At 32.8% G+C, this 14,329-nt stretch overlaps 1 protein-coding gene across 1 annotated transcript in view; it reads right to left on the reverse strand.

The window, feature by feature from the left end:
• Positions 1-14,329, reverse strand: part of MS3_00003513 (uncharacterized protein) — a 51,592-nt gene that overhangs the window by 5,009 nt on the left and 32,254 nt on the right. Inside the window, exons 9-14 of the mRNA XM_051211338.1 lie at positions 13,562-13,643; positions 11,565-11,709; positions 10,960-11,013; positions 6,440-6,643; positions 5,486-5,558; positions 2,056-5,437 (exon numbers count right to left, since the gene is read on the reverse strand). Coding sequence (XP_051071385.1) covers positions 5,379-5,437; positions 5,486-5,558; positions 6,440-6,643; positions 10,960-11,013; positions 11,565-11,709; positions 13,562-13,643 — 617 coding nt within the window. The 3' untranslated portion in view covers positions 2,056-5,378. The remainder of the gene's footprint in view (positions 1-2,055; positions 5,438-5,485; positions 5,559-6,439; positions 6,644-10,959; positions 11,014-11,564; positions 11,710-13,561; positions 13,644-14,329) is intronic.

Below are 14,329 nucleotides of genomic sequence, written 5' to 3' on the forward strand. Positions count from 1 at the left end.
TAAGTCAACAATAATAGTAATTCTGCCCATTTCGATTATTTGAACAGGACTGTGCTCTGAAATCGTTTGTTTGAGAGGGATGTGCCTGAAACGCTTGCCAACATCTTGAAAACACCATGCTGGGTAAGAGTATACAAACACTACTGTCTGTTGCTTCGAACTATTAACGGGGTAACCTAGGATGAGTTTTTTCCGTTTTTCCCCCTGAAGCTTTGCAAGTGCTGACTTTCCCAAGACATGTGAAGGAAGTAAGCAGTGACAATGAGGATCTACTATGCAGAATTAAATTACTCTCCTGTCTATACGAACCATTTCATTTTATTGTACTCGATCCAAATATCACCTAATCAGCCACCGATAAACGTTGGTAAGCATATTGTACCCTCAATGCCATTGTAGTATGCAGTACTTATACAACACAAGAAGCCTTTGGTTGTTAATATTTAAAGACGGTCTAGAATTTCACATAAATTGTTGTATGACATTAGTGTTATGTCAGATAATATCTATCTTCGTATAGATAAATTCAGAGTAGTATCTCTGCGTTTTTCACCATAGTTCGAATCCAAACTAAAACAGTCCTCCTTTGTGTTTCTGATGCCTAACTGGCTTGAGCTAAAGATGTTTAAAAATCTTATGTTCGATAGTGTTCTTTATATAATTATTATTATGCTTACAAGTGTGTCTAGTAGAGAGATCCAGCAACATAGTATGCTTCCATTAGTACCTACGTTTATACAAAGTTAATTTCCAAATGTTACGATATTCCTCATCTTAATCAGTTGTGAACTTTGATCGACAACAAGTAATGATTTCAGAATGCTAACTGGAGTAGCCGTAAAATTACTCACAATGGCGGCATGTTCACATTTACGTCTCATGTGCAATCAAGACTCTCATTTCGAATTAAGATACCAAATCTTCCATAATTTCAATAATTGAGATCATTAGTTAATTGAAGCTACACCACCATGGAAAACCTGGAAGCACTGGACGGTCGCTTCATCCTATCGTGGGACTCCTCAGAAGTGCGCATCCACGACCCCGCTTCCAGGTTCTCCATGGTGGTCTAGCTTCAATTGACTTACGATCTCAACTATTGACATTACTAAAATATCCACAAAAATCTCTTCTGATACAAATCTTCCATAATCATGTGTTAAAATGAACTAATTCAAGTTTTATGAAGTGAATGTTTTTAGCTTTTTGTAACCCACACTTCAAATTTTTACACAATTACCTACAATTATTAAGCAAAAAAACAGTTAGCTAATAACTACCTCGGAAATACACGAACGTAAAAACTAAAATCAGTTTATTCTATGTTAACCTGACTAGCTAGTTACTTAAACTGTCATCAATTAATTTTGACAGAATTAGTCTATATAAACGCATAATACCGCAGACATTTTGACCGAAGTTAGAAAAACACCCAATAAATATAATAACCATTTACTACTGTCACTGCGGTATGCAATGTAGGAAACATTTGTGGTTGATTTCATAAATCCTGAATCCCATGAACCATACAGAAATCTGCAAACGCAAAACATGTCTAATTACATCTTTTTTAGTGGTGGGAGAAATTCATCTTTTATCACCTTCAATAAACATGAAACTTAAGTCCAGAAGCTACATGATGGTACCCCATCTAACCATTTAAAATCATACTTATAAAGAAATTGCAAACTCAAAAGTTTATGGATGAACAAATTATTTTCGAATTCTTTAAACATGTTTTGATGACTCATATGTTTATCTGCCTCAACCAACATATACAAATTATTTTCACTGTTGAATTTACGAGTCGATCTAAGCTAGACCACCATAAAAAACCTGGAAGGCCATTTCGTCTTAGTATGGGACTCCTCAGCAGTGTGCATCCACGATCCCGCTTCCAGGTTTTCAATGGTGGTCTAGCTTAGATCTACTCGTGAATTGAAGTGTGAAAATACTACAACCTCCACTAATCCCCATACTGATAAACAAAGTAAAGCAAACCCACTAACACAGCTCTTAAATGTTCACTGAAACCTTTATACAAAATAAACTCACCTTCATAATTGTATGAAAGTCATTGGCAATCTGATCGGCATCTTCAATATCCAAATTTGTTAGCTCATCATCATGTGTATTAATTTTATTTAAACGTAAATATTCATTATATGCATAAGTGGCTAAACCGGCTGCATCAAATTTATGCAGACATTTGTAATTTTCACGAACCTCCTATCGTGAACAATGGATTAATTGAAGCAGGTGTATGCGTTGAAAAGAAAAGAGGTACGATAAAATAGATGATAATTAAATTGTGTCTTACATATGGTCAGTTTATCGATCAAATTAAATAGTTTTATTCTAGATAATGGTCATATACGTACACATTTATGCTTCAATAAAATAAAGTTTATCTTTCTATCCCAAACATGTTTTTATAGGATCTGATTATTTACTACTTATTTTCTTCATATATGTGTGCACAATAGAAAGAGGATTGATGAATATGTTCTGGTTCAACGATTTTTGATTTTATCAATTGTCGATATTTGTTTATTAAACATTAGTAGAAAAACCTAAAAATGGTAAACAATGGTTTCAAATCAGTTCAGCAAAAACTTTTCTCTTTTTTAATTACTTTAAATCACATTAAAAGACTCGAACTGATGTACGTACGTATGAAGTTCTACGTTGTTACTGACTGACTGACTGACTTTAAATCACATTAATTGTTATTCTTATAGTCTGTCACAGATTTTGTAAAACAGTGAATAGCGATGAAGTATTTCAGTTGATTACCACCCCCATCAAATGATGCCAGTACTAATGATAAGACTTTAAATGCATATAATTTGTTAACGAACAATCTATTTTTAAAGTTGATTAATTACAATCGAATGAGTACCTAGTAGGTTATGACGTCTAGGGTTGGTTAACAAACTCAGTTATATAAAAATATACGGGAAAATAAAGTATAAAAAAAGTTCCAGCATATTAATAGATTCCTTTAATACAAAAGTTATTGATTAGAAAGATGAATCATGAAATCAAGGGTTGTGAGTCAACTGTCTAGTCCTCTTACTGTCCAGTCAATACCTGTGTAAATGACAACTTATCTTCAAATCCTATTTTACATGCACATACGCAAACAAAAACTGATCCAAATTCATTCCTGCATATTGACAACATGATAAACCTATGCTGGTAATGATGTAAATATCACACCCTTTGACCAAGTTAGTGGGAACCTAGACTCATTAGCTTAGTAGATAAAGAGTGAACGTTAGGTTCTAATCTCTATATGACCATCAATACTGAGATGTAAGTAGATCCAGATGACGAGTCTCAACTAGCACAAAATGCATGTTATTGATTTCACTGCTAATCAGTCATACTCCATTTTTTTACAAACCATATTTTGGACTTCTCATTGCTAACGGCATAGAAACACACATAATTCTATTAATGAACAGAGGGTATTCTGAGATCTCTTGACAAATATCTGTGATTATTTTCGTTTTTAACTTGTCTGTAAAATGTCAAAGGATTGCTGAATCAATACCATATGTTATCACTGATATTGTAATGAACGAGAACACAGGTGGGGACAGCAAATGTATTTTAATACTAAATTATAGAGTTCTTTTGTCAAATATGAAAACCATACGTTCTATACTTCATTTGCACGCCCTCCATCAATTGTCACAAACTTCATCGTACCCTCATTGCCATAACGATTACTCTCTGTTCCCGTTCTCTTCTCTTTGATCTTCCCGACATTCTACTACCAAGCCTTCCATTTCTGATTGGTGTTATATACTACTTATGTCTGTCGACATAAGTAACAAACACAATAAACGAACATGAACATGAATTTGACTGAGAAACATACAGACTTTAGATCAAAGAGATTTCAAGAATGACAAAGAATTTCTAGAAGAATGCAATTCAGATCAATAGCCAGTTAATAGACTCGATCTATCAATCCATATGCAAAACGTCAATTATTCAAACATAACAATCAACGTAGGACACAATGACAAATAAAGACAAGGAAACCTACGAAAGCAACCACCAGGACGAACCGATTTAATACTTGAAAAATAACTAATAACCTCATTTCTACATGAAGTAGGCGATGATGTTGTCGTCCAGAACGACAATTAAAGCTCCACCACTAAGTTATCCAGCTCAGAGAACCTAAGGAACACTAAAATTTTATTGATTGTGATGTTAGGCAAGTTAGGGGATATTTAGATCAAAGTTGAGTATCATCAAAACCTAACGGATTATTAGTTACAAGATAACCAGAAAAAGTCAAAATCTTAAAGCTCGACCCACATTTCAGAAAAATGGATATTTTTGAATATAATGTTAATTTTATATATATGTATGTAACAGTTGACTAGTTCAATTAATTTAATTTTTTAGTATAGAATGAACTGTTTAAAGTCATCTATGTTGGGAGTCATAAAATCAATACTAGTGAGAACACTTTAGCAACTTCATTTTCATTCACGCACATAAAGGAAAAGTAAAGAGTTTTCTATGTATTGAAGAACCTTGGTTAGCGATTATCAAATGGGTATAACGTAGAGTACACAGAATTACAGAAGCTTAAAACCAAGTAAAGGTATACAGTTACATTTATGGGTTGGAGTAAAGAAAACCTCAGGATGGATGTGAAGTGATGTCTTGTCTTTTGTCAAGCTACGTTAATTCAGTGGGTCTGTTTTGTTTTATAACCATAAAAAATGACTTTTGAAAGTGGTAAATTAGTAATAAATCAGTTTGCGCCCCGTTATTCCAATCAACCAAAAGGAAAGTCCTCACCAATTTCTAGTATAATTTAATTTACAAATTAAAAACAGTTATAGGTAGCATAGGGGATTTATGGAGATCGGTGAATTTTCAGTTTAAATCATGTACTGATCTTAGTTAAACAACCATTAAAATATAGAGGTTGGAGATCCGGGGTTCAATCCCTTGTGGGGTGGATGCCAGCTACTGAGGAGTCCTACACTAGGACATAATTATTGTCATCTAGAAGTAAGGTTTGAGTCATTCCTAACAAATTGAATCCGATCCAATATTATCTGTTTACTTCATCTTGTCTTACGATCCGAAATAATTTTAGATATGCAATAAATCACTAACTATTGATTGATTCACTGACTTTCAAACAATACACGCATCATTTATCCAATTAATCAAAACACTCATTTCGTCCCATCACTTACTGAACACAAATAATTTGTGCACCATTCTCATTTACAAAGTGATTCATTCGAATTGGTAATAACTAGTAGTTACCTGTAGTTTCCTAAATGATTGTTATTTTATCAAATTCTGGTGCACACACACATTGTCTATATGAATTTTTAGAAAAAGAATAAATCAAATGTAAAGACAGGTTGAAATTCGCATGTGGCCTTGAACCCTAAAAATTAAAAGAATATTATTTTAGATTATCTTTTGACAGTTTTACTTGCTCGTAAGTCTTTTTGATAAAATCTCCGAGTGATTTCATTTGTAAACGAAAGTGGGACCAGATTTTTGATCTACAGAAAAAAAAAGAATTCATCGGAATATTTCTGATAGTCACTGTTGCTGAATAGCGTATCAATCTCTTCAATCAGTACCAATGAACAATCAAAATTACGATAGTTGGAGAGATGATATTATTTTATTGTGAATATGTATCATTGGGTAATTAGACTAATGGAATGTGGACTCCTAATATTAAGTATCTATCACTTGCTCACTTGGTTTCTGGTTAGCGTGCGGCTTCATTGGAGTCCATTAAATCGGATCAGATTTCCGAATACCTCTGAATTTAATATTTGTTCGTTCAAAAGGTATTTTTTCGCTGAGAGTGAACCCTTTCTGTGATGGCCTTTAGGAGCTCTGGTTGTTTAAATACACTCTACACATTTGCCTAGATTGAGGAGAAAGATTGTTAGATTAGCACTACATAAATTCCCTATCATTCAGTGAAGAATAAGGTTTATTGAATAGTTATTGCTTAGTTGTTCTAATTTAGGCACTCATCAGCAGTAATCATGTGGGTATCTCCAAACATTCATCCAGTGACTAATCTTCTGAAAACCCTGTTCTAGGTCTCAATACTGAGTTCCGTATCCTGGAACCCATTAGGTTTAATCATCTAATTACGATATATGCAAATAAGTTTATTTAACCAGTGAGAATATCAGTCATTGTAGTTGTATGACCCGAGAATGATAATTTGCTATCCATAAAGCTTTTTGGTTCAGTCTCATGCTGACAGGGAATGTTAAGTGAACAATGATAGTTCAACACCGACCTGTTCTACTAAAGATAGGATTCCTTTTAACTGTTACATATCCTAACAAAAAATAATTGTTTTTAAAAGGATATTCTTCTTCATCTGTACTCTGACTGACTAAGTGACCGACCTTACCTTATTCACCGTATATCCAGTAACTAGAATTAACATGATGTTCATTGTTACAAGACAGAAGCTTGATAAACCAACGTAAAGGAATTCCAAAGGAGCATTACAATGATTTCGCATATAGATAAATTCGTATTGTCGAATCCATGGATATGTACAATAATGCAATGTGGCTGTAACATTCGACTCCACATCTGTTGTTGTTTCATACTAAAAAAACGAAGAAAAAAAATTATCATTGTCCTCGAAACACTGGACAGCTTGAATCATTTATAAACATTTACTCTAGAAACAAAACCATTTATTAACAGAACAAATTCATCAGATAAAACGATTTCAAAAGTATATGTATATCGTAAGGGTATATGTGTATATTAGTCGATTGACAGTTTTATTTTAAAAGACAAACATTTAATCACATGTATTCACATAGTCCCAGTTACAGTAATTATCGACGAAATCAAGTCTAAATATTTCAAACCAAATGAGATCTGTTGTTTACACACACTAGGATTATTGTTAGCCGATTAAGCAATCAAAATTGGAAGTTTATACACAAATAGTTGTAGACAACTAATTTGTTGTTGGTAGTGTCAGAGACTCAGTACTATGTATTTACACACACACTAATAATCTTTTATTGTTAATGTTTACATGATGTAATCTAGTATTGTAATCTTTCTATTACGTCATCATGTTTCTTCTTTGTTCGTATATCCTCACGGAACTGATACTTGAGAAAAATTTTCATATATACTTTTGTACAGCTTGATAATAAATTCATTGAAAAGAGATCCCTTCTCTGAACTTCGTATTTTTAATATCTAAATGGGAATTGTATGACTATTTCTAGTCTTTGTTGTTTCATTATAACTTAATACTTTCATAATAGGCAACTGATTTGAATTATAAAAAAAAGAACAAATCAGCAAAATAGATTTATTATTATTATTATTATTATTATTATTATTATTATTATTATTATTATTATTAATGGTTTTATTCAATATTATAGTTTTCGTACAATATAGAATTCTCAGCACAGGTTATTTCAACAAGTTACTTACACAACAACAAAAAAAACACAGTAACGAATACAAAGAAGAGAGAAATGTTTTTTTTGAAAAAAAAGAAAAAAAAACCGAAAAACTGTACAACTTTTAAAATTAAGGACATGTTAAGAATGCAAGTTCTTGATTAGGTTAACTCTAACAACCTGTTCGTCACAGAGTATATTTGCTAGGTAAGGTATTATAGAACTTTTATACTTTTGCTTGCGTGTATGAATTTTAATGTAATTACGTTTCGTTCTACCAGAAGATATACAAGGAGAAAGATAAGAGTGAAGGGGATGGCTAGTATCTGATAAGATAACTCCTGCTAAGAGTTTGCAAGACTTTAGATGTCTATCCACAACCATATTGATTATGACCTCGAAAGATTCACCACACATCTTGCTAACTGCCTTCAGCACTCTCCGCAATACAACAAAGTCTTTCCTCAAAAGCTCGGGAGAGAATAATGGAGAACAGTAAAGAATAATAGGTAATATCCAAGAATTGACAAATTGTAAGAGTAAATGATGAGTAATCTCGAGAGCATGCAATCTCTTTATGTAGTAAGTCAGACGGAAAACCTTTGATAACAATAAAACGTGGGAAGACCAAGACAGATCAGAGAAAAAGGTGACACCAAGATAATCGACCCTCGACACTGTGTTTATCAAAGTCTTCAATGGCACAAGCATTATGGGATCTCAAAATAGTATTTAGATGCCGTTCATGTCTCATACTAAAGTTAACAGCTTGACATTTAGACGGATTAAGTATGAGACCATTACCAACAGACCACCAATCAATACGAGACAAAAACTCATTCATTTCTATGGGATGTAAAGAGGAAGAAATAGGCATACATACAGTAAGATCATCCGCATATTTCAAAAAAGTGTTTTCTGTGGAAGATGGCAGATCATGCAGAAAAAAAGAGAAAAGAAGAGGTGAAAGAACAGCTCCTTGTGGTACACCTTCATGAGACAACAGAGACTCTGAACACTTTCCTCCAAACACAGTGTACTGTTCCCTTCCAGAGAGGTAGGAACATAGCCAGTTGGTTATCCAGCTGTCAGTGTTGACGCTGATTAACTTGTTAAGTAAAAGTTGTCTTGGTACAGAATCAAAAGCTGAAGTATAGTCCAGAAAAGAACATCGAACATACTTCTGACCCTTTTCTAAGTTGAACACTATGTTGTGATGCAGAACAGCAACAGCATCTAAAGTGCTTCTTTTGCGTCTGTAAGCAAACTGATATGGATCAATATGCTATTTTATCGCAGGCTGAAGTAGAAGTATTAATAATTTTTCCATTGTTTTGAGGAAGGGTGAAGTTATTGCGATAGGTCTAAATTTTACATTCTTATCACCAGATGCTTTCTTGGGTACAGGAATTATCTTCATCTTTCTCCACATTTTCGGTATGAGATTAGATGAGAAGGATCTGTTAAAGATAGCTGTGAACGGATAAAATAGGACGTCAGCACACTTTTTAAAAAGGATGTTTGGGATACCATCAGGTCCCAAACATCGAGATGAATTAAGCGACTGGAGACATCTTCGTACATTAGTCTCAGTGAAGGTAGGAACACAGCTATTATTTAAACCCGCGGATAGAGGGAGCATCACATCAGATGACTGACGTACAAAAGATTTATTTAAGTCACAAACATTCAGCTGGTTATCGCTTCTAAACTGTCTGTCACCTGTAAGTTCTTTAAAGAGTTTCCACATACTTGGAGAGTTTTTGCAAGACAAGAGTTTCTGAGTAAACATAGAGTTAGGACATCTAATCTCTAGGTTTATCAGACCATTTAGCTTACGAACTTCATTTGAGTTCTTCTCCTTGTACATTCTTTCTTTCATCCTCCGCAGTCGTTTTAGTTGTGAAGATGTAAGTCGATCGAAACTTACAAAAATGGTTTCAGTGGGACAACAAATATCAAAACACAATTTAAGGTAACAAGTGATAACATCAGTAGTGTTTTCCAGTGAGTCATCTGTAAATAATTTCCAGTTAGTCGTATGAAACATGTTTTTCAGATTTCGGATATTTTCTTCTGAGTAATTCCGATATTTGACTTTCTTGGTTTGATGTATGAGTGTACTCTTCCCATGATTTCCATATACTTTAGGTAGAACACGAATTATACAGTGATCCGAGCTAGACAATGGAGCACGTTTACGAGTCACATATATACCTACATCATTAATGAAAACGAAGTCTAAATGAGCATCCAATGAGTAGGAAAATCTACTACGTTTTGGTGACCTAGTGACGTAAGGAAGCTAGTCACATGAATTGAAATCACCACATACAACTGAAAGTGAATCACTGAAGGCAGTAACAGCGAACTCAGTGAATTCATCAGCGAAAACAGATAGCGCAGATGGTGTGCAGTCTTGAGTCACGTAGATATTGGTAACATAAACATATTTGTATTTATTCAGATGTTTTAAACGACATCTTAGAGTTAAGACAGTCGATAAAGTCATTTGAAAACTTAAAACAAACCAACGAAGATCGACACCAGTTTATGTTTACAAACGTAGCTACACCGCCACCACACCTCTTTTTATTGTTTGATCGATCCTGACGATAAATTATGAAATTACGTAGTGATACTAGGCAGTCATCCTGTAAATCATTTAACCAAGATTCTTGAATTGTGATGACACCACAATTACGATACATATTTTGACTTAGTAGGAACTGCAGATAGTCCACTTTGTTGATTAGTGATCGACAGTTAGAATTTAGCAGCTCGAGAATCGACATACAATTAATATTCATCCTCTTTAACGCATATTGCCAACCACCACGATGACTTTTATAGTACTTTTTTGTAACCTGTGCAGCGAAAGGTCGTAGTCATTTCATAAAAGCGCCTGAATAGGTTATGCGATTAATGGACATAATTATAAGTTAAAACAAACGAAAAAAACCCGGATAACTTGTTGAAATAATCAGATGGCAGGAACAGGTAGCCCAGATATTCAAGCAGGCCGCCCAGATTTACTGTTTCGCAAAAATATGTACTTTACGGATCGAAAAGACACTATTTTAACTCCATAATTATAATTATTTGTATACTGGTAACCATCAGAACATATACATAAAAGTACATGAAGATTAATCCATAAAAAATTTGAACGTTTATTTGGTTATTTTAATTTGTCATATAAATGTTAAAATGTTATCAATAGTTATATTTATTATCGTCGAACAGTTATTCATTACAATTGTGCTATTATTATTCTATAGTTTATGCAACTGAAAATGACTGATCAGTGTAAAGTAGATATAAATTCCTAAATATAGGACACGAAACTAATATAATATATATATATATATATATATATATATATATATATATATATATATATATATATATATATATATATATATATATATATATATATATATATATATATATATATATATATATATATAGTCAAAAAGGGAACAATTACCTCACGTTTCTCTCCAGTGGAGATGGCCAGAAGAGAGAGTAATAACAAATGACCCTAAAAAAACAATGTAATAGAAACAATGACGTAATAAGGAGCTTCATCGAGAAAATTCCGAAGGGATGCTAATGATAGTAATGAAAAAAAAGTACGCTATTCAAAGTAGCATTTTATTTATCACTATCTGAACTTAATGATTATTAGTTGGAATTAAAAGGAACTTTGAACTGTGACCAGATTTGGATTGGAGGCTAGAGTAGGATTATCAGTTCAGTTTATTGTAAAATAATTAAAAATGGAAACAAATTTTAAATAGGACGGGACAAACTGCTAGTCATATGTGGAGAAATTCGGATACTTCACTCCTGTCTGAAGTTTCTACTGATTTTATTGAGAAGAACAATGAAAGCTTCACGACTAAACCATTCAGCTCAGAAAACGAAACTCCACCAAAATCATCCACCTGAGCTACAATCCTTCTCTACCATCCCAAGTTTAAGTTTTACTGAGTATTAAGTTTACTGGCTAATTCTTTGAATATTTAATGCTAATAGCAATAATAATATTGATGGTGATAATAATGGTCTAGAAACAACAGATCGACTTACGCAGTTAACTGCTGGCGGTAACAATGAAAGTGATATTGCATTCCCAATTAAAGCTGATAGTCGCTTACTTAGTATAGCGAAAGAAACACTAACACCAGAAAATGCTGCTACAAGCATTGATCCAATAAAAGATCGTAGTTCACCCCTAAAATCATACAAAAAATAAGAGCGAATGAAATTACCCTACTGTAAAATAAGGACATTTCTAACAAGGACTTATTTCACTGGATTTAAATATGTCTATGAAATTTAAATAACAGTTCATAAATAGATCCTAGCGGTTACTACTCACTTATTCCTCGTTTGGATATAAAAGTTATGTTGCATATTTGTCGGACAGCTCAAAACACCTTACTCTTTTAATTTAACCAAACACTGGTCAAAAGTTATCACATACAAATAAAAGTAACCGAGGTATAAAAAACATAAAACAGTGGTTAGAAAGCAACATACAATTTTGGGCAAGGAGTTTAATACACCAAGTATATTAAATCAATCATCACAGAACACCAACTAAGGACAAACTTTACTACAAAATGACTGTAACCTGACTACTAAATTCATCTCTAATCGTAATTATCAACTGGCATTACCTTGTTCTTGATTTAGTTCGAGAAGAAATGTTCTACTGGTGAATTCCACACAAAAACTGACGCAATAATTTACCAGCTCAAGTTTTAAGTAGTTCAAACAGCGAGTTTAATGAGTACTTACAAAATTAAAATGATCACGAAAATAACTAAAAGAGATGATGGGTGAATACAAATTAGGGGGATAAAAATATTGTTCATGTTTGGGAGCAAGAAGCAGTGAATAAATATGTAATGTACAGACAAATTTTAAATGACACCACTTTTAACCAATAACATCCATTGTTTACTATTTTATAGATCAGTCAGTAAAATAATATAATTCTTAGTATTGGCCGAAACACAGTTAATCGATCAACTAACTGATGTCACATGCCATTCCAACTAATATGACGTGACACGTGTAAACATGCACCTAGGTGCCTTGAACATTATACGCTTGGCACAAATGAAACAATTATATATGTTATAATCGCTTATTAGTGAATAACAGCAGAACAATTCTGGGAAAAATATGAGTAAACCAGGATATCATAAACGAGTACAATGCTAACAAAAATTAGTGTGGAAAGAGAGTAAACACAAATAACATCTTTTTTTTACAACAGCACTAGGCACGTTGGAAATGTAAAGTAAATATCAATATAAAGTTTTAAACTGATAACCTTATTTCGGTTTTTTTCATTTACTATGGGGATTTATCAACTGAACGTGAAACAGATTAATTTTCATCATCGAAATTCATTATTTTAATAAAAAAAATGATACTAGTTGAAGAGATCTTTCGGAGATTGATTTTCCTTGTGGGTTGTACTCGTCACAAAATGATCTCACTTAGAGTACAATCAACTAAAAATATCCATTATTATAAGGCGACTGTAAAAATTATGGAATTTAAAATCTCAACAATCATCACAAATGTTCAGTAATAATAATAATAATAGTAATAATAATAATGTTTAAAAATTGTGACTAGTTTCAAGATGTCAATACTGGAGTCCTTCCTAATGAGAAGTCGTGACTAATGGTGTTCAACCATGTCAAGTGTGGTGCAGTTACCCATCAATGACATGGGAGATGGACGCGCTTTATTGAGAATTGATTGCAGATAAACGTGTACGCTATTGAATACCAACTCACTGATTTGATGGTCAAGCGTTCGTTTGATAAGTAAATTTGTAAAATATTATACCTGAATGAAGATGAACAACGTACAAGGCAGTGGCTATCTCGAGTTAGTATGAACAGTGTGAACCCAAACGCTTGGATGACGGTATATCCAACTAAGTACAAAAAATTGGACGAAATGCGCTTCCTACATTCCACTGTCAGGCACTATCTAACTTACAAAAATATTTTCAATAATTGAGAAAATAAAAAGCAGAGTATGGGCATGAACTGACTAACCTTTGAACCATCTCGCTTGTGGGATATGGTGTAACATCTTGAAAAGCACTAATTGCATGTGCCACATAACCAAACGTTAATCCTAATGAAAAGTGTGAAAGAAAAACAAAAATAAATTTACCTATTTGTCAATTATATGACATAAAGAAAATTTCCACAATTACAGTTAAAATTCATCAATCATTGTAAACATATTGAAAAGTGGATTAACAATAACTAATGAATTGTTTTGCTTGATCATTGCAAACATGTCAGTAGTGAAACAATTTTCACTATTAGTGTTGAATGCTTCTCTTATTATATTGTAAAATGATCGAAATTGAAATTGTGCTATTACTATCCAGTATTCGTGAGTTTTCAATGGTGCCCCAACTACAATCGATCTGTGATGAATACAACTTACAAAACGGTGAACTATCTATCTATCCTAGTCACGATAACACAGGAGACAATTACAATTATAATTGTTCAGTATTTTTCACAATATAACTATAGAACAATGAATATTCTGATAAACTTAATTTTAATTAGAGCTTTGTATTTAATTAATTACAAGCCTAAAGTTTGAAACTCTTAAGAAATATACATACATTACAAGTATAATCCCAAAATAGGCTCACTTTTATCTTAATCCCTTGTTTAAAATATGTTTATGAGTGCACTGAGTTTTGACAAAAAATGGGAATATATAATTTCGATGTTTCTAGCAATAAAAAACAAAACATTTTTAATAATAAATCTGTTTTTGCTATATCCAAATGAGTAGAA

This window comes from Schistosoma haematobium, chromosome ZW (genome assembly GCF_000699445.3).
Source record: "Schistosoma haematobium chromosome ZW, whole genome shotgun sequence".
Classification (NCBI taxonomy): Eukaryota; Metazoa; Platyhelminthes; class Trematoda; order Strigeidida; family Schistosomatidae; genus Schistosoma; species Schistosoma haematobium.